At 41.1% G+C, this 22,451-nt stretch overlaps 1 protein-coding gene across 1 annotated transcript in view; it reads left to right on the plus strand.

Moving 5' to 3' along the window:
- DHTKD1 (dehydrogenase E1 and transketolase domain containing 1) overlaps nt 1-22,451 on the plus strand; it is a 948,838-nt gene that overhangs the window by 628,078 nt on the left and 298,309 nt on the right. Inside the window, exon 9 of the mRNA XM_044088312.1 lies at nt 15,221-15,305. Coding sequence (XP_043944247.1) covers nt 15,221-15,305 — 85 coding nt within the window. The remainder of the gene's footprint in view (nt 1-15,220; nt 15,306-22,451) is intronic.

A 22,451-nucleotide genomic window follows, 5' to 3' on the forward strand; every position in this document is an offset into this window, starting at 1 on the left:
ATGTCTCTTTTCATGTAATCCAGGGAGGTACATCTCAGGTCATTCACACCAGCATGGACAATGACTGAGTCATATTTGTACTTGCTTTGGAGTGACCTGAGTGCTTGTGTTATGTGGTGGATCCTGGCACCTGACAGGCAGCTTACAGTAACCTCCTCCTTGTTCAGCCTGGTGAGAGTGTCATAGTAGGAAGCGGGGATACATTTTGCTCACACTTCTTTTTTTCTTGTTTCCAGGAATGATAGCCTGTGAGGAGCAGTTTTGTATATCTTTCAAAGCTTAATATCTTTGTAAAGATGGAAGTATCCAAAACACCAGTCCTATACTCTCTATTCCCATTGCTCTTTCCAAAAGACTTTCTGAAAACATTGGACATTTCTGAGGGTCAGAGTTGCTCTCAAGCATTGCCAGTCTTCTTCCTCAACGTTTGGGCTCTCTGCTGTGTCCATTGAGTTACTACAGACCGTGAAACTTCTTCCCAAATCTAGTCTGTTCCCAGACACGGAAGAGGTCTTCTTGAGGGCTGACCCTGAATACAGAAGAGTGCAAGATTATCTCCCCAAGGACAGGGATCAGTCCTTGCAGACCGTCTTTATGCAGTTGGTCTGCAGGGATCACAGGACTGCTAGGGACTGTACAGACGATTTGAAGGTCCTGAGGCATATGGTGTCCACTATACTAATTGCACCTTTGACTAAACTACTTATGAGGAAAATTAATGGATCCTCAAGATGGCCTGGAAACAATAGTTATAATCCCTGGAAATGGTCCTCTGTGTTTCCCATCATTCAGAAGAACGTTTTATGGTATAGAGTTAAAAGGAAAACTTTTTCCCAATCCAAATCATCCCAGTTCCTCAGGCTTTGTGCCCACTGAATGGCGCACAACGACGGTCATCCCGCTCCACAAAGGGGGAGCCACCATAGACCCCGGGAACTACCACCCCATTAGCCTAACGAGCCTGGTCTGCAAGGCCATGTTATGTATCGTCATGGAACTTTTTAACAAAGACATTGGTAATCTCCAAACTCTGGACCCCACCCAGTTCGGGTTTGTAAAAGGCAGGTCATGTCTCCTAAACCTGATAGACTTCTTTGAAGTAGTCACCAAAGCCATAGACGAGGTTAAGGTGGTTCACACAGCCTATCTAGATCTCACCAAGGCTTAAGGCACCATCTCCCACTCTGGAATTATAGATAAACTGACTAAACTGGGTATAAATCCCTCTGTCACAAGATGGGTTGTCAACTAGCTCACTGGCAGAACCCACACTGTGAAAGTAGCAGACTCCAAATTTGACTTCAGACCAGTGACAAGTGGTATACCACAGGGTTCAGTCCTGGGGCCTCTCCTCTTTGGTATCTACTTCTTTGAAGTATAGGCTAACACAGAAGGTCTTTGGCTAACTACGTTCGCAGATGACTGCAAACTAGGAGCCATAATTGAAACTCCTAACGATGTGGACATCCTACAAAAGGACGTCACTGAGACAGATGCTTGGTGTCAAAGCCAGTGCCAAAAAGTGCATTGTTATCCCTTTTGGTAAAAACTCTGTACCCATGAACTACCACATAGGCGGTAGTCTACTTAACACCGAAAGTGTGATAAGAGACCTTGGGACACAGGTGGACAATATTCCCTTTGATAATCACATTGCCACAGTAGCCAGGAAATCCTTCAACATGGCACACCTCATCACAAAATGTTTCTCATCCAGGAAAAAAAGAGGTCATTGTTCCCCTCTACTCGTCACTCATTAGACCCATTATAGAATACAGCACCCTTTTTGGTATGTACCTCACAAGACATCTACAACAACTGGAAAGGTGGCAGAAATACCTCACAAAGAGGATTACTGGCCTCAAACAGATGCCCTATGAAGACCGTCTTAAAAAACTCCAGCTTTACTCCATCATATGCTCTGTAGAAGGAAAATGTCTTCAGTTTGGTGAGAAAAAGAAATAAGAACCTGTTTAGGACAGATGTATTGCTTGTTTTGTCAGATTTCTTTAAAGCAGACATGTCTTATCATTTAAGGTTCATGTGTCTGCCATATCAGCTTGCTTATTTTTAGTCCTACCTCTCATTGCTGACAGACTGATCAATCAGTATCTGAAGGGAGAAATCCTCCTTTGGCCACCAAGAAATGCTACCCCTACTCTGTACGGTCATAAATGTGCTAGAGTAGCTAATTTTATACCCTTTTAAGCCTGCAGCTTTGGCACCACTCATATTCTTGTTCTGGAAGACCATCTTCTTGGTAGTAGCAACTCCTGTAAGAAGGATTTCACATCTGCAAGCGCTAATGTCTAAGGAATTCTTCATGGTCTTCCATGAAGACAGAGTTAGCCTGAGAAAAAACCCTACTTTCATGCTTAACATAGTATCAGAAATATCCCTTAATCAGTCCAACTGCTAGCATTCTTCTGAAAGCCTCAAACCAAAGGAGGTAGGATAGCTGTATTTTACTGGATGCCCGCAGGCAGTTGTGCCGTTACCTGGACTGGATGAAAGCCCACCAGTGGAGAAATCTGTTCCTAGGGTCATAGGTAGTTACTAGGCATGCAGCTCATGAGATCATTAAGTAGCATATGGTTATGTGACTTGCTCAAAGTCCCACAGTAGGTCAATAAAGGTAGAAAGCTTTAATCACTGTCCCCTTGAAAACAGAAGAAGCATATGTAACAAGTCAGAGCTTTAGTCCACTGCGCTGTTTTCCAGACTGAAAACATGCAATTCCTAGGATACTTGAACCCACAACTATAATTGCTAGTACTATCAAATGCACTTTTACGTGCAGAGCTAGAGTAGCGTGGTACTAATCTTTGTGCAGGTTGTGGATGCCAAGCCATTTATTAACCAGACACTTTCCAAGTAGTTAGCTGACAGCATAGATTTCTGCTATGAGAAGAAGGGCAGTTCTCTGCAAGAATGCATGAGAGCACCAGAGCTGCCTCCACTTAAGCAGTGTTTTTCAGGCAGGTATCAGCCCAGTCCATTTATGAGGTGGCCACCTGGTCATCTGTCTGCAGCTTCTTCATACATTAGAAACTGGATGTACATTCTGTGGGTAGGGAAGAGTTTGGAACAGTTGTCCCCAAAGCAACCTCTAGTGGAACATTTGTGGTGAGCTGTGGAAGTCTGTTTCTCATAGGAAATGAGCACTACTGCAGCAGATGCTGTTATAAAGAACAGGGAGCAACTGTGTGCAAATGCTCCATATCGGTAGAGGTTTGAGTAGGGTCAATGTTGCAGGACCACCTCCCATGGGCCTCCCTCTCCAACCAAATGGCTGCTTTTGTGGACTGCCTCAATAAGAGCATAGTGATTTTGGGTGGGCTAACAAAAGGGAACTCTTGGATTTTTTTCAGTATATTTGATTGGATCTTTCAACTCAAAATATATGTTTCGTTTGGTTTGATGAAAAAAAAACTGAAGATGGTACAGCTAGTGCTCTCTCTTATCTAGGCTGAAGGTGTGCCTCCATGGAGGCGTGCACCCTTGAGTAAGCAGAACTCTGGCAGTTGGGCCACTCGTTTGGATCTCAGCTGGTGACTGATTCCTATATTTAATGGTTAGTATTGCAGAAGTGCCCTACTCAAACATCTACTGTCGTGGTAAGTGCTCACACCATTGTTCTGTCATTTACTCAGACTAAAATACTATTTAGAACTGGACTTGTCTAGATAGCCAGCAGTTATTGTGAAATTAGATAATTTTATCGCTCTTAAAAATTATGAAGGTATTAATTAAAAGTTAATAAAAATGGTCTTCATACATTCAGCTAAATACTCTTTCAGACTGATAGCTAATCACTTGCAAATTGTGTGATCAGAATTGACAAAATTCTTATCTTTTTGTGAGAAGGGCTCTGCAAATACAAAAGGTCATTTAATGGTTAGTCTTGTGATAAAATTATATCTGTTTCTATCTTAAATAGCAAAAGTGTTGTCTGTTGTTATTATTGCATTTCTCTGACACAGGTCCCATTTAGAAGCTCGACTCATCAGAAAGTCAAACTTCATATGGTCAAGACCATATAATTGACTTTCCAAAATGTCAAAGCTTTTGATTGGAGATTGGGGAATTTACCGTGTGTGGGGGCTGCAGAGGGGCTTACCCCCCTGCAGAAATGTAGATTGTTGTTGTTTTTTCTAATTCGACTTTTCGGACAGATGATCATATTGTCTAGACCATATGAAGTTTGACTTTGATTAGTCGAGCTTCTGAATGAGATCCCCTTACACACATCATAGTTGTGTGTGTCTTTGTTTGTGTACTGGGGAGAATTGTTGTCACTGCATCATATAAATGAAGGTCGTTGTTATTGTTATTGTCATTTATCCTCTTGAATGAAAGTGACCAGTAAGAATCAATCCTTATATTCATTCTGTTGCTGTAAGGAGCAGTTTACTTCACATGATTTTTTTTTCTCTCTGCCTAATGCTGTTGTAGCACCAGGAGTCCTTGCAAATTAACATAATCAAGTTATATACAATAGCAGTTGTTTAGACAGAGGTACAGTGAACTGCAGCTGCTATCTGAATATCTTCCCATAGACACTACATATGTTAACTGTGTCTGTGTTTTCTAAGAGAAAAAAATGCCATCCTTCATCGCATTGTTAGTATCCAGCTTTTGCAGATGGTTTTACATCATAGTACAGCATGCAGTATGCTTTTCTTAAACTCTGCCTGTATCATTTGAGGATGTGTTAAGCTATATTCAGACCAGAAGTATAGCAGACCGAAACAGCAGTGTGACGCATTGACAACAGCATGACACTACAAGTAAATTCCCTTGTGAAAAAAATCTTGTTCTTCATCACTGTTTCGTTAACGTGTAGTACCAAAGGTGTAAACACCTTAAAGGAACTGGTATTACAGGACGTACCTTTATACATCTAATTTCATTTGTACCTATATATTCCACTTGTTAACACAATGAATATCTTCTCTCAGCTTTGAAGAATGCATTTTGGACTGTAGCAAAAGGACAGCCTTCTTCACAGACGTCAGCAGTGCTACACATTTAAAACAGAAGTAAATGTGAAAAAACACTTCCTGGGTGGCAATGTATGTAGCAGTTTATAAAAATATTTATGTTAAAAAAAAATGTCATCATGTCGTGCTTCCCACATAGTCACATTAACCACTTGCAGTTTCACTATATGATGAGTTGACACGTACTCTTTATGAGGCACTAGAAGCTCAAACATACGAGGCTGAATATTTCAAAAATCAAAGATGGACATTGTAGAGACTGCAAAGCCCACTTCATTGTCTTCTGTCTCCATTTCTGAGTGTGTTTTCTTAGTCATGATCAAAGTTAAAAACATATGTAATCACTGGATTTCAGCACATGACAAAACACTGTATCTCTTTCCTGTAGCAGTTCAGTCTCCAAATCACGTCTCCTAGTTCAAAGGACATTTCAGAGCTTAATTAGTATTGATGTGAATGCACATGCATGTGACCACTTTTGTTTTAAAAGTAAAATGACAACAGTTAAAATTATCTGAGAAAAACGAACCACAAAAGTGCAGGAAAACAGTGCCAAACAGTAGCAACGTGCAGCAACCAAGAAACCAGCAAAAAGCAGTATGGAAGGACCAGGCTCGACTGCTAATGTATCAAAATGAATTTTAATAATATAAAACATAAACACTTTAACTTAATCACCGCATTTTCATCCTAACATGGATTGCATCAGATGGACAGCCATGATCAAACTCAAAGGTTTACATACCCTTTCACCCACAAACTAATTGCTAATCAGTTTATCACCATAACAGCAATAAATCATGCAAAAAAAAGAATATAGTGTATAAATATTAAAATGAAAACCTGTAACTGTATTTACAAATAATCATTAAAACATGTATATTTTTATGAAAAGTTAAACATGTCAAGCAAAACTTAAAAACATGAAAAATAATAGTAAAGTTCAACTTATCTAAATCACACTATCTTAAAGCACCATCTAGTGTCATAAAATGGGAATTTCACCGAAGTACTCATAAAAATCAAGAGCTTGAAATAAACACTTACTTAATTCTTCTTCTTTCGGCTTTTCCCGGTTAGGGGTTCACCACAGATCATCACCTGTCTGCTCATGATTGACAGTGGAGTTTTGCAGTGTTGAGTTGCCAGCCCGGCGCCCATCCTTCCACAGAAGGCACACACACGCACGCACTTACACCTAGGGCCAATTTAGTGTGTCCAATCTACCTACATCATGTCTTTGGGATGTGGGAGGAAACCGGAGCACCCGAAGGAAACCCACGCGACCACAGGGAGAACATGCAGACTCCGCACAGAAGGCACCCCAGCTGAGGATCGAACCGGAGAACCTCTTGCTGTGAGGTGGCAACGTTAACCACTGCACCACCGTGGCCGTAGACCAATAATTAAAACCCTTTACAAATAAAAAGGATCTATAAGGCATGAAAATACCTTAATAAAAATACTTGTTAAAAAAAATCATAGTCTAGCTGCTCTCAATTTTAAAATGAGGACTAAGGACACATTTTCATTAATTCTAGTTCCCTGTTTGCTTTTTAAAATTAACTACCAGTAGACCTCTTTATATTCTATTTTGGTCTCCCAGGGCCTTCCTCTGCTATCCAAGGGAACATCTTCCAAAACAAAGAACTGGAACTTGGCTTGTTTACAATGTTTCTCCTTTTTAAATTTAATGTTCATATATTCTCCTTTTATGCTTACACTCAGCCTTTCCTATATAAAAAGCATCACATCTCTCACATAGATATATAGATCACCCAAAGCTGGTACAATTGGTATAGGTCTTTGCTATATATTTACTCTTACTCTTACTATACACTGACTCACTATGCAGTGTATAAGGGCACTGTGCTCAGGCTCCGTGTTTATAAGTTCCAGCGTTTTTATTGCTTAACTTATTCCTGTTAGTGCTTCTCTGGTCTTGCATATCTTTTATATTCAACCCCTTACGGAAAATAAATGTAAGAGGGGCTCTGAAAATACCATCTAGATCTGAAAAGCTAACAAACCTGTTGTATTCTTTACTAATAATATTTTTAATGGTATCATTATCACCATTAAAGTTTGTCACAAAAACCTTAAAAAATCAATCTAATTTTCTTTATTATTATTCTAGATCCACATTAGTCTGTTCGTTCCTGTCTCTGAGGATGACTGCATTTTTTCCTAATAGGGATACAAATCTATCCTTCCTTCCTATTTTCACTTCTTCCATAACTTCATCTATCAATTTGAGGACATACTTTCTCTCCATAAACATCTCCTTTAATATCTGACATTCCCTAAGAAAATCGTGTCCATCAGAAGTCATTCTGCATATCCTAACATATTGACCCTTAACTTTATTTTTTGTGTGTAGTGGTGAGCACTAGTGTAATATAAATACGTGTTAGTAGCTTTTAAGCACAAAGGCACTGTGTCATAGAAACATCACCTTTACCACCATCCACATCCCAGGAAAAGTGACTGGTTTTAAGAGATTCCCTGAAGTGCAGCTCCAGTAATTTATTGGAGATGATGATTGGTGTGGCTTCTCTGTCCAGAGACTTACAGGAAAGGATCATTACATACCAGATGGAATATTGGTCTCCCCTGTCTTCTCAGTTCATCAAGGTAGAGGGTAGTTGAGGGGAAACATTCTGCCTCTTTTGATCACGAAGAGTCATATTTTGGACTATTCTGCTCCAAGTATGAAATTAACTTGTTTGACAACAGAAGTATGGACAGAAATATGTATTTTTTTTAGAATACGTTATTGTAGCAGGATTGTATCACAGATTTATCATCTGCAGTTATTTTTGGATGTTTATGCAAGGGTTCACTGACTTTCTTGCCTGTCTAGTGTTGGATCCCCCAGACTAGCTCATCCTGGGTAACTTTGTTGAAGACATAGTGAGTAATCAAATGTAAAATAATAGTATTGCACACCACTGACAAAATAAACATGAAACAAAGCTGTGTTGACCCCCCCCCCGGAAATGTGACAACACATATACTTAACACATCTAAAAGGACTCAGTCAGACTATCTTGCAGAATCCGCCCTTTCGTGTAAAACTCCAAATATGTTGGAACAAACAGAAAGTTTAACTACTGCTGCAGTTTATCCTTAAGTACAACTCGACATATATCTCCCAAATATAACGCACAAGTTGCAACCCACATGATAATCATGTGTGTGTGTGTGCATGTGTATATGTATACTGGGGCTGGGGATGGGGCAGTTGCTGCCTTCCCCCTGAACTTAACATCTTTTGAGGTTACACTGACATTCTACATGAGAAAAGCTGTCCAACTCATCATCCAGCAAAATTCCTGAACTTGATTACTCATTTAACAACCCATACCCATTCTCGGGTCTATATCATGAGATCAAAAAGACCGGAGAGCGAATGGCTTAAACATCGAAAATGCCATCCCTTGAATTCGCTGTTGTGGGGCTGCCCTCCCCGCTAATTATATATACCAACTCCGTGATTGCACTACAGTGAGGAAAGGGCAAATTTTCTGATCTTTACTGTACCGCGATCTCACAATCAACACATCAATGAATGGCATGTCCGATGTTAAAGCCGTTTGCTCTCCAGCCTGTTCGATTTCGTGATAGGAACCCCCCATTCTCAACCTTCTAAAATCAAAGTTTCCCATTTTGCCTTGTCATATGTTGGTATTAACCGATTGATCCCGACTTCAGTGCTTGGGTTAGTGATGAGTTGTGTGAACTTGCCATGGAACTCCTTCAGGTTATGAATAGCTTAGTCCTTACTTCGGGTGTCTTTCTTTATGAACCATTGTCATGGATACCCACTGGACTTGATATTCCACTTAGGAGTGGTTACCAGTGGACTGGTGCTCAAATTGGTCTAGTGGTGTGAAATTATTTTTTTTTTCTCTCTCTGAAGATTTCACAAACCCAGGCAGTCAGTATTGAGCTAATCCATTATAGGGATTTATGTAGTCTTAGTGGTGGTAACTTGATGTACATACATGATCAGTTCCTTGGGAAGGATAATTCTGATAGCCCAGAGCACCTTGTGGTTGCTTGCATTGACTGGAATTCTGGATACTGTTACCTCACAATATATGTGTATTAAATCTGCTGTAGCTATGAAACCCTGGTTTGACAATGAACATTGAGCTTTAAAGACAAAAACACAGGTTGGAATTCATATGGAATAGAAATTGCATGTTTAAGGACATACTTGACTGAATGACCTCTGTGCTGGTATAATTCAGATATCTCACTTAAGGCAGAAGAACTTTTGTCAGTGAGATCTTTAATGCAATTAAACTGTGTAGATGCATTATTCCATGTACTATATAAGTTGTGCAGCCCTTCCTGTTTAATTGCCCAGAGGTTGAACACTGCTTGCACAGCTTTTTTTTTAACCTTATGCTCATTCAGGAGTTTTTTTCCCCTTTGGATGCATAAGATGAGCTTTTAATTAGTCCTTCTGTGAACCTGTTCTGACTTTTTTGGACTGAGTTTAAATATGTCTACTCTGAAGTTGTCTGGAACGTGATTTCAACAGTGACTGACTTAATGTGATGTGGACCCAGACTGCTTGGCTAGTTAAATCATGCTTGTGTCCTTGGGTTTAATTTTCTGAACTGTGGAAGTTTCTTTCAAATTCTTTTTCATATGAATTAAAACAGGCATTACTATACCCATTCTTAAGATCCCATGCCAATGGGAACATTTTCAACTTTATGCTAACCTTTCTATTTCAGGGGAGGTTCTTGACAACATATGCTTCAAACTGCCATTTTCTTTTCTTACATTTCAAGAACTTTTTGATCCATTTTGGTCAGGTTTTCACTGTGGGCACAGTACCGAGACTGCTCATATTTTTGTAGAAAGTGACCTTCTTATAGTGAGGGTTCAAAGGCTGTGTTCCAACTTCGTCCTTCTCTGTCAATGGTGTCTGACATAGAATCTTAATGGAGCTTTTTCAAACCTACAGGGTCTTGTCTGCTGCTGAACTTGTGATTTCTTTTCTCAAGTCATTACCAGAGGGACAGTTCTTGGGTTAACAGAATATATGCTGCTTCTGAGTCCGATCATACATGTTTGAGGAATCTGCTTTCATTGCCGAATAGGCCATAATTCAGGTGTTTCTTTCTTCAGAATAGATAGCATTTTTTTCGCCACCTTCAAGGGGCTTCTATTATTCCATTCATATCTGGATGAATATTAGCCATATTAAGTGTAATCCTATGAAAACAGAAATATGGCAGTGCATGTTCCTGCTCTCAGGCTCCATGCCTAGCCTCTATCATTTTCTGTAAGTGTAATCAGTTAGATCTTTTAGTGAAGGGTAATGGTCTGTCTGCAGTACTTAGTAATGTTGTGACACATGGAGTAGCTTTTAGCTGCTAAGAGGTTATCTTTCTTTCTGAGGAATAGAATTTGGATGACTCATTTGAGAATTTTGGTGATACTTACTCATTCAGATGTAGAAGACTGAAACTCAAAATCCTAATATAATACCAAAGGTGTTTGTGAAAGCAGACAAAAAAGCTGAACATAGTACATCTATGAAAGTAGGGCACACCCTCCAAATGGGGAGTACAGGGGGATTAACCCTTTTCAGAAACTTTGTTTATTTAGCAAAGTCCACATTTGGCATTTTGCATTAACTTTCCTGTATACATTCATTATAAATTTAAGGGTTTTGAGTTTGTCTTTTTTTTACCTTTTAAAGTTGTTAGTGTAGTCTTATTGTCTTCAATCATTTAAGTATCAGTCTTATGTCAGAAAGCCAAAGAGGGGAGGAGTGTTGAGGGCATATTTAGTGAGACCCTGGGAGAAAAAACTCCAAATTTATGTATGTAGAAAACAAATAGATGTAAAATGACATAAATGTATAAGATGCATTATTATTAATTTGTGTGCAGATAAACTGAGAAAACACAACTCTGAAGCTAAGCTAATATATTTTTATCAACTTACTAGTAAATAAGCAGTTGACAGAGTATGCATAGATTAATTCGGATTTAGAAGAGCTAATACAGGAGATTGATGTATATTAATAAACATTTGGCTGATACACTAAAACAAGAAAAATGAATTTAGTTAGGCAGTGCACATGTAGAAACACTGCATAAGATTTTTGACACTTGTATTTCTGGTTCTTTAATGCATGCTTAAAAAATCATCAGCAGCCCCCTTTTTCCCATTTTTCTACATGGGGTTAGAGTAACGTGTTAACTGTTGTCATCTCCCTCGATTCCATGCCACACTCCTGTCTTCTTCGCCACTCATGCCTAACTGTTGCACATCTTCTCTTACACAGTCCATCTACCTCTTTGTTGGATGCCCTTGTTTCCTCTTAACTTTTTTCTGTCTGTTCCAAATCTTCTTCACCAGATTGTGTTCTGCTTTTCTGCGTGTCCAAGCCACTATAATCTGTTCTCTTTAATCTTTTCTGTAATTGGAGCTACTTTGGATTCTGCTGTTATGTCCTCATTTCTTCATCTGTCCCACAGTGTGCATCATACCATCTGTCATAGGCACTTTATTTCCATCGCCTCTAGCTTCCTTATCTGCTCTGCCTGTACTGCCAGGTTTCTGTACCATATGATAGTACTGGTCACACCACTGTTTTGTACACCTTACTTTTCATTCTCTTTGGCATTCTTCTGTCATAGATTACACCAGACACTCTATGCCAGTTGGATGCAGCCCCTTTGACTGTAGCTTTGACTTCTTCAGTCAGACTTCCCTTCTCCTCATAATGGAGTCCATCACCAGTATGTACAGCAGTGGGCTCAGAGCTAAACCCTGATGTACACCTACTCCCACTGAGAACCTCTCTGTGCTGTGAGACTGAACACTATTCGTACTTGAGTCATTATGTCCTTGTACATTGCCTGCACTAATTCTATCAATGTTTCTGGGACTTTGAACCACCTCAGTACTGTCCAAATCAGCTTTTTTGGGACTTTGTCTTATGCTTTCTCCAAGTATAGGAATGCCTAGTTGTATTCTTTCCACATCTCTAGCTTCCTCTCAGCTGTTTGTCTCACTGCAAACATTGGGTCAGTTGTGCTGCATCCTGATCTGAATCCGAACTGCTCATCCCCCATCTTACTTTCTACTACTCTGCATATCCGCAATCACCTTTTCTAGAACTTTCATGCAGTGTGATAGGAGTTTGATACCTCTGTACTGCCCACATTTGTGGATGTCCCCTTTGTTCTTGTACACTGGCATGAATATGCTTATTCTCCAGTCATCTGGGATACTCATTTCTCTCCACACTGCTACGAGTACCATCAGGAGCCATTTATTCTCTGTCAAACCCAGCATCTTTATCATACCTGCTGTGACCTCATCTGAGCCTGCTGCTTTCCCTGACTTCATTTTCCTTAGTGTTATTTTTACTTCTTCTAGGTTGGGCTGTGTCTGAGGCTGTGGGGTTTTCTTCATTTAGAAACTGCTGGACGTACTCCTATCTGCCTTTGATGTCCTGTGGACTGGTGAGCAGGTTGTTGGTGGCTGGTGGCATCCCTTATGAAGGGTGTCTGACTATCTTCTTTATCTTTCTGTCTTAGCCTTGCAACATGATATAGTTTCTTTGTGCCACCTACAGAAGCTGGTAGAGTGTCTCCGATGCCCTATTCTTTGCTACTGCAACTCCTTTCTTTGTTAGCCAACCAATATTCCCTTCTAGACTGGTCCATCTTTTTCTATCTCCCACTTTTTCCTGCACTCCTTCTTTCTTTTGATGACTTCCTGGACTTCTGCATTCCACCACCAGCTTTCCTTATGTACTTTATTTCCATACTTGACTCAGCCACATATCTTTTCTGTAGTCTTCACACCTGCTGTTTTGAGGTGCTACCATTCTCCTTTAAGTCCACCTATTTCCTCCTCTTCTTGTAGTGCTAGAGCCCTGGGTGTTTCCTTGAACTATTGCACTTTCTCTCCAGTCAACGTCCAGGTCTTCAGCTTGGTCTTTGTTGACCTTATAGCCTTTTCGGACCACTGCTTGCACCTGATTGTGGCAACCAGTGGTGTATGCTGTGGGCCGACTGCATCACTGGGAGTGACTTTGTAATTGCTCATTCTACGGCACTGGCCTTTGCTTACTAGGAGGAAGTCTACCTGAGTTGCATGTTGGCAACTCTTGTATGTGATCATGTGACTGTCTTTTTTTCTGAACCATGTGTTGACTAATATCATGCCATTTGCCAGACATTGGTCGATAATGACTTCTCCTTCTTTATTCCTGTTGTCCCACCTATGTAGACCCAGATATTCCTCACATCCTGTTCTGTCCGTCCCGATGTGCGCCTTCAAGTCACCCATTATTAACACCAATTTATGTTGTCCTGCTTTATCTAGTAGGTCCTGCAACTGCTGCACGATTGCACTCTTTTTTCCTCACTATCATAACCCTGCTGTGGGGCATCGACTGATATTATGAATACTGCCCCATCATTACACTGGAGTCTGATTGCCATGAGTCTGTCAGTAATTCTGATGACATCCGTCATTGCCTTCTGAAGCCTGTCTCTCACCACAGTTCCAACACCATTTCTAGTCTATCTTTCTCCTGAGTAGTAGACTCAGGATACCAACCCAAGTGGCTTTGCTGCACTGCCCTTCCATTTTGGATCTTGTATACATAGGATGTCCAGCCTCCTCCCTACCATCATGTCATCCACTTCCAGGCTCAGTCCTGTTAGTGAACCTACATTGAGTGTAGCAGTTCTTAGTTCATGTTTGGTAAGTTGATTGATTTTACATCCATCTTCCACTCAACAGAGCTGATAACCCAGGCTGGGCAACTGGACACTGGCCAGTCAGTAGCTTATTGACCCAGGGTTGCTGTGCTATATGGCAGACATACACTGACCATTAAGGGGACATACACTCCTCCCACCATTAGCATGGGTCCCAGGCATAGGTCGGTGTAGGCTGGGTTCTCAACCCACAAGCAAATACTCATCCCCATTTTTGGTGACATTAGTCAACATAACCAGATCACCTAGAGCCAGTCTGGTGCACAGTCTGTGATTTGTGTTCTCCTGTCTGGAAGATAGTGCACACCACAGTTTATGTCCAAAGTAGTTGTTCTATACAACTTTTCCCCTGATGGGCACCATCTGGAGTCTATACTGCTGCCCATAACTCCGTACTTGGGTGAGTTTGAGATGGAAACACCCAGAATGTCTTTTTTTGGGAGGTGGAAAGCACCCCATAGAGACACAGGGAAAACATTCAAACTCCACACAGGCATGGTCCGGAGGTTAGGATTGAGCCTTGTACCTTATGCGTAGAAGGAGGAGACCTTAACCATTATTCCAGCTGTGTTCACTAATGTGTTATTTTTATTTGATTAGATGTATTCTGGAACTTTTGTAGGAAAATGCTTGTTTATTTCGCATTTTATTTTAGGGTCTACTTAAGGATCTTTTTAGATTTAAGAAACATTGGCAGACATATTTTACTTAAAGGAAGAACACATAGTTTCTGAAATATTGATTTCAGTGTTTCAAACCTTGCAGTAGACTATTTTGTATGCAGGAGAAAGGACACTATTAGATAAATGTACTGTGTCCGGTATTTAGTGCAGATGAATAAAGCTGTGTGCTGTTAATGAGCTGCTTCATGTCATTTAGGGTTTGATTCCCTCAGCCTGCATTTACCTTTTTATGTGACTCTGAGCAGGTGACTTAACCAGACAGTGCTCCATGGCAATGGGGAAAATGGTGTAGTCTCCTCAGTGGTTCCCTGGATCACATACTTAGTAACTTCCTACGAATCTAAACTTGGCATTAGCATATAGTGTCCATGTTGACTGTTTTCTGAAGAACAGGTGAGAATATCTAACAGTATAAGGATATGGTTTAGCTAGTTAAATGTTTATATTGTGAAATCCATTTTGCTGAGACCAGCAGACTAGATGACATGTTGGTGGCCAGAATCTCCCAAGCAGGAGATTGTGTATTTTTCAACTGCTTCCCTCCCAATTTATATAACTGTTTCTGAAGCTGTGAGGTCTCTATGTAATTTATATAAAACATGTATTGAATAGCCTGTTTATTCTGCTAGTTCAACCCCGATCAGCAAAACACCAAATGGAAACCAAGTATAACACATGAAAGTTTGCATTGCATTTCTTTTGCTGATGTCGAATTGTCTAGGTTAGCTAGTTGCTAAGTGTATTTTCATTGGTTTCCTTCCAGGCCAGACTCCAAAAGCTAGAAGATGGCACAAAATTAGACTGGTCTACAGCTGAAGCTCTTGCATTTGGTTCACTGCTTTGTCAAGGTATTAAGTATAACATTACAAGTAGAGTTAATGATAGATTTCTGTTTACACTGCAGAATTTAAGGCTTATCGTTCAGAATAAAATGCTTTGTACACATGTTTAGAAGTCTGATTCAGGAAATTGGATATATCTCCTCTCTGCAGTATGTGTAACTTGGCTGAAGATTGGGATGTAGTATGTCTGTGGTCAATGTTAATGTAGTGGACATTAATTGTTGCCAGCTTCTGACACACAGTTACTGTTTTGCTTGTGTATCCTAGAACAGCATACTTTTTTGTAAGCCCTTTTCATTAACTGCCTTACACTGCAAATAAAATAGTTATTAAACTGCATTATAATAAAAGTAAGTTGGTTGTCAGCAAAATGCAGTTAAGAGTTTTGTTAAGTAAAATAGTTTTCCGTGCTGACTTTCATGGTCTGTTGCACTTTGTATTGCAGTTATTTTTTTCTAAAATGTTCTTAGTTAAGCAAAATAAAGTATTTCATACTTTTATCCATCTATTATTTTGATGAAGGTGGTCCACACGACAGTGTGTTGTCAAAGACTTAAAACAGTCCACTTCTTTTTATGCTGTCCTATTTTAAAATAGGCTTTGGTAATTCACCATGTACGATCAAGCAGGTAGCGTATGTTCTGAAATAACTTTTCTGTCATTCACATGACTAAGAGCATTATGAATTAAACAAAATAACTGTGAAGTACTTGTCAGCTTTATTTGTCATAGTTACTAGCCGCGACCAATAAACAAAGTAGATTTTCTGAAACTCAGAAACTGGAATGAAAATTCTGCTATGGAAACTCACTGCACATTCTTTTAATGCCTCTTCAGCTTCTCTATCCTTTAACTTTGTCCAGGCTCACTGGTTTATGTAGCTACTTGTTTGCTGATTTTTTTTTTAATATTTACCATTATACACCTCTCTTTCTGAGATTTTATTTTGCATTTATAGATATATATTTGATATCTGGGTAGGTGGGCTGGTCCAAGCACCCTTTTTAGTCGCAATGTGGGCACATAGTTACACACACCAAGGTTCTCATTTGTACATAGAGCCTTATTCTGCAGCACAACTTAGATAAAAAGAAAAAGCTTGTCTTTTCTAGATGTGAAGTATTTACAAAAAATATGGTTTAACAGTTAGTAGCACAAGTCTGAGGGCTTCAATTATATTTAAACATTTATGTTAGTATTTTTACTGTTTGCAGTGCATGTAGATAGACATTTTTTAAATTAATGACTGCTTTGTGGTTTGGTGCAAGTTTTATCCATTGTCTGTAAAGCAGTTGCACCAGTAGAATTGTTTGAGGTGGTCAACTAACGTTTTTTTCTGAATTGGTTGTACTGTTTTAGTAAAGTTCACTTTCCCTGTCGATAGGCTGAAAGTGTCCATTATAATGCAAGTACATTGTTGTCTTGCTTTCTAAGGTAATATGGTGAAGGTTTAATTTTCAGCTTAACCTTCAGAGATTGGCAGTAGTTATGGTTTTGCAACTTAAGGATAAATGTGGACTAGAGAACTTATTGCCCTGGCTGTGACTGGGGAGCCTTTTAATTCTTTGAGTATGGTCCACTGATCATCTGTTGTTGGAGTAAGATTAATAAACTGGCAGATACTGATAATGGTGACTTGCATGCTTTGAGTATTTTGAGATGAAGTTAGGGTAATGATAGGAAAGCAGATTTAAGTTGAGAACTAGGTGCATTTATGGCCATGGCTTGATTGTAGTGTGAGGTGATTTGATATGTATAGTGCCCTTCTCTGGGCTGAACATTAACTTTATCTGTAGGCAGGAGTGGTGGAAGGGTTTACTCCTTTGCAGTTTTAGGAGCTTGAGAACCTCAGCTTTTTATCTCATCTGTCCCAGTTCCAAGTGTACCTAGTTTGCAAGGCATCAGTAAAGCTAAAAGACTTCCTAGTCTGTGCTTGAGGAGAATCTTCATGAGACCCTATTCACAGCCTTTGTGATAGGCTACCTTGTGTTCTTGTCTAATTTTAACTTTCCCCATGCTGTGGCCATGGCTAGGCCTAAGGCTACAGACATGATGTACGTGCTCAGCATAGTGTGACTGCATTTGCTCGTGCTGAAAAGGAGCTCAGCAGAAAAATACAGGGTACCCATTTCTTGGAAAAATATGCTGTTTAACTAACTTGCCCAGGACTTGGCCAATGTATATAAAGAGAAGCAGGTCCTTGCCTCTGTCATAGGTGGCTCTGATCAGCTACCTTTCAGCTTTTCCTATGCTAAACCTGGCCAACCTAAATGGAAGAAAAGGCCTCTTGGGTGTATGAGAAAGACTATTAAGCATCACATGGTCTTGCTTCCTCCTTTGTTGATAAAATCACCCAGTTTTTTTCTCTTTCCTGATAGGCCCAAAGCAGTCTTGACAATAGTTTCCATCTGCCTGTAGGGAGGAGGGTTTGCCCCAGCTTGGAGAAACATGACAAGGGTGAGTTCTAGACATGGTCATCTTCAAACATGCATTGGAGCTCATAGACCTTCTCACAGAGAGGTCCTCATTGACAGACCAGTCTGACAGCAGATCTCCTAGGACAGGCCCAGACTTTTCTGCTTAAGGGAATGCATAGTATCCTGTTGTGGAAGGAAAGAAAGTTTTCCTTTTCCTAAAGTGGTCAGAGAAGTTCTCTGATTTTGGATGTCAGCGATTTCATATCTGGTACACCTGATTTCAGAGCGATTTCATATCTGGTACACCTGATTTCAGGTGATCACCCTGCAGAGAATGATGCTCTTGCTCTTGCAAGAGACCTGAATAGTGCTGCTACATTTGATGGGATGCCTTCTATCATGCCATAGTTTGGCAAGGGAGACTCCTTTAGTTAGATTTAGGTGTGCATCCCTTTCAGTACAAAATGTTGCCGTTTGAGTTTTCCCTCTGCACCTGGAGTCTTCACCAGAATGTTTTTCATAATGGTCAAATCCCTTGAGAATAGTTTTCTGGTGCTTCCATAGCTGGCACATGTCTCCTGGTGAAGTCTGTTTGTAACTTGGTGGAGGCAACCCCTCTGCAGGTGCTCCAGTAGAATGCTTTTTATAGGGGTCGCCTTAAATTAATAGTCCTTCCTGACTCCAGGTGAGAGGATGTCTTTTGTCATGGAACAGCGGGATATTTTTTGGTGTCACCCATTCCTGTTAGTGGAGAAGGCTGTTGTCATGGATAAGGGGATAGCATGGGTTTCACAGACATTACTGTACCAGCAGCCATGACCCTCTTTGTATTATTTGCATACCTGAAGATGGAGGTGTTTCGTTGAAGTGTGAGATGTGAGTAGGTTTAAAACAACCATGTACTTGTGGATCTGTTGTTACTGTCAGACCTGTGACTGGCAGTTCCCCACCCCAGTCTTTTGATGGGTCTTCCCTTTTTACAGCCAAATTCATCATAGATCATGACAGTAGATACTTCACATATAGGCTGTTGGAGGGGGTGTCATCTGGGCTGCAGTGCTGTGCTAGGTATGCAGTCCCCATGTCTCCACATTAAGCATCTGGATCTCAGGGTGGTGTTTCTTGCCTTGAAAACCTTATCAAAACAGCTGTGTCTGGGGGACAGCCCTCATATGCTCAGATTACCAGTCTGTCATATGGTTTGGGGATAAATAGGGGGAACAAGATTATATCACTTGTGCAGAAGTGTGATGTTCATCTAGCTTTGAACAACAGACCATGATAGCCTTCTTTCAACAGTTCACAGCTGTGGAGATGTGAATAAGCTGGTTGATGCCTTGGGGTGAACTTCCAGTGGGGTAGTCTGAAGGTCAGCCTACTTGCTGTCCAGAAGAGCAAGGTCTTTCAATTCTTCTGCTTAGTGCAGCATAAGGGGAAGCAGCAGTGAATGTGTTCTGTCTTCTGTGACATTGAAAGTTCTTGTACACCTTCCTGCTATGCTTACTGACTCTACAGCTTATCTCAAATTTCAATGAAGAAATAGCAAAACTCATTTTGGTTGCCCTCTGATGGCTGAAAAGAGTGTGATTTTTAGGCCCCAAGCACCCTTGTGGTGCAGGAATCCTTTCTGGTGTTGCCAAGAGAATACCTCACAGTGGAAACAGCCAGCTTCACCACAGGACCTGACTGCCAATTATATTTATTCTGCTGATCTTGCTAGTGGAAGTCTGTGATGTGAGTGAGGAAGCTTTTCACTTGCTAGATCTGCCTACAAGTGGAAAATGTTCTCAATGTGGGTGGATTTGTACCTTTTACCACTCCAATTAATTGGTCTAGAGATGATTGTAACTTATTGCTGACACCTGTGTGATCTGGGTATGATTTATTCCTTGATTAAGCTACAGGCTTGGTGATGAATCCATAAACATAAATAAGGCAAATCCATTAATCACAAATACATTACTGTTACTCCTCTGAAACAAGCTCCCCATTCACGTGATGCAGAGTTCCCCCCAACCCAATCCAAGTGTAACTTGGACAGTTGGATGGGGAGCAGGAAATTCATCCCTGGTTTGGCACCTGGAAGTCTGTGAATGTTTCATCTCCTAGGCACCTGCTTGTAAATGTTTCACCTCCCAAGCGCCTGCTTACACTTATCAAGGGTACCAGAATTTGTCAGAGATTTGGGATGCATGGCTAGGCTTAAAATGGCCCTTGTGGTTGTTAGCCTAGTAAACAGCTATGAAACTATTACACTGAAACTCAGTACTGGCACCTCAAACAAAGCTTTTTTGTGGTGGGGGGCACTCCCTCAGCCACATCACATCCTCATCACCTTCTCATATATATCAGATCCACTGGCATGCAGTACTGGAGAAAAGGGCAAACTCCAGGTTTGCTGAGAGTGAATTTCAGTGTAGTGTAGATGTTCTTCGTGTTTCACTGTTGCAGTCATCACATTTGGGTTATCCCTGCTGGAGTAGCCCTCAGCCAGCCTGAATACCATAGACTTAGTATTTCTGCGTTGGTTGCTGTCACCTGAAGACTGACGTCAGGTCGTCAGTGGTATAAAGTAAGGCAGCCGACGCCATTACACCAGTCTTTCTTGCAAGGGAGCCCGAAGCAGAAGCAGTTTGCACGAGTGCCGGTTGGCTGCTACCTGACTTTTGTTTCCGAATTGAAGTTGAAGTCTTCGAAAGCTAAGTACCTCGTTGGGGATCCTATTTTCTTGCACGAACCGATGTCAGAAAAAGTTAATAATTGTCTCGCCTGTGGAAAGCAAATACCACACCGGGACTTTCATTCCTACTGTGTCACTTGTCTAAGCCCAGACCACGACAAACCTTGTTGTCACTTCTATGCTTTGTTTAACTCCAGAACTATTCGTTGTCAGGCTGTTATTGTAGCCAGATATTTCTGTTTACAGTCCTCGAATTCTGATATGGCTTCTGTAAGCCATCCGACAGCAGATCTACCAAAAAAATGTAAAGATAAAAACAGAGACAGACCGCACAGGACTGAACCTTTCAATGACGCTACCGCCAAGCTGGTCATTAGTCCTCCGGAACTCAGTGAGGTACTTTCGCAGCCCCTGATGCCTGCTTCAGTTAATTCCTAGGCCTCTACTGAGACCCTTTCAGAGTCTGGTATGCAGCAGAACTCTTCTTTGTCTAAGGATCATGCGGTCGTCTCTACCTTGGATGGGTCCGGAGCCACTGTGCAGGCACCGGCTTCTGAGGAAGTCCTTCGCAACACTAAATCCAGGCATAAACCGATGCCTTGTTAAACGGCTACCATTCTTTCTAAAACAACTGAGTTCCTTAGGCCCAGGGGTCGAACCACCTCCAAGAAACCAACTTCCAGCTATTCTTTAGCTCCTGCTCCCTTGCCTCAGTCACAAATGCTTAAAATGGCAGAGGTCTTTATCGTGCTGATTAAGGGAAGCCAAGCCACTCCCTCAGAAAGAAAAAGAGATCCGTCTCCATAAGTTTTGTCTGAACAAGAGTCAGATGAATGTGAATCTGATGCATCTGACTATGAAGACATGCAGCCCCTCTCTACATATGAGGATTCTGATGCAGAGGAATCTATTCCTTCAGCCTCTCCCCAGAGGATTTTTTTTCTTTGGGGAAACCCTGCATACTTTAAGAGAGCATTTCAAATGGGAGAGTTGGGACTACCCACAGTCTGAAAAGAGACTCAGAGAGTTCCTGGACTTTCCACAGCGCAGGCCTTTAGCCATCCCTCCAGTCCTAGATATGGTGGATGATGTCTTCCTTGAATCCAGCTTGACTCCAGACGCCTTCCCTCCTACTTCCAGAAAGCCAGACAGGTATTACAGAGTCCCCGACTCTCAAAAATATCTCTTTAAAAACCCAACAGTGGACCCTGAGGTCATTACTCAAGGCCCAAAAGGGGTTAATGCTACTTCATCTAAGAACCCCACCCCCTCAGACAGGGATTCCAGAGCACTGGACAGATGGGGTAAAAAAGTATACATTTCAGCTACTCTTGCTATCAGGGCACTAAATTGTTAGGTCCATATGCTTAAATATCAGCAACATACCTTGGAACTCCTTAAACAAAAAATTTCCTCCTTTTCTGCATGGACAGAAGCAAAATATTTACAGGAATTAATGCACTCTGCTGGTCAAGTAACTAAACACACTTTGCACTGCTGTTTTGATGCTCTAGAAGCTTCTTGCAGGGCAGCAGTCACTGGATCTGTTATTAGGAGACCTGCATGGCTTAAGGAACAACCCCTGCCAGACCATGTCAAATCGAAATTGTTGGATGCACCCTTGCACAAAGATAACTTATTTGATACTAAAGCAGAAGAGGTGTTAAAAAAGATGGAAGAAAAAGCAAAATCTGTGCAGATGGTTAAAGATTTCTTACCGGTACAGCCCCCTAGGTTCAGCAGGCATTTTCCTTCCAAGCACTGGTCCTTTCCTGCACCTAGTAAACAGGGCCAGCCTAGGCCCCGGGAAACAGACCTCCAAGACAGCAGTCCCACGGGTTGCAGAAATCTAGGCAGTGGACTGCCTCCACTTCAAAACCAGGGAGTTCTAAGCCATCCCCTTATGGTAAGAACTCACAGTGACTCACTCCCTACCTACCCAGCCTCTGCCCACCATCACATACCCCTAGGAGGAAAATTCTCTTTTCACTGAAGCACCTGGGCCACCATTACCAAGGACCAGTGGGTTCTGAACATTGTGTCTCAGGGGTACAA

The sequence above is a fragment of the Protopterus annectens genome, chromosome 11.part0 (genome assembly GCF_019279795.1).
Source record: "Protopterus annectens isolate FY-2018-M chromosome 11.part0, PAN1.0, whole genome shotgun sequence".
NCBI classification, from domain to species: Eukaryota; Metazoa; Chordata; order Ceratodontiformes; family Protopteridae; genus Protopterus; species Protopterus annectens.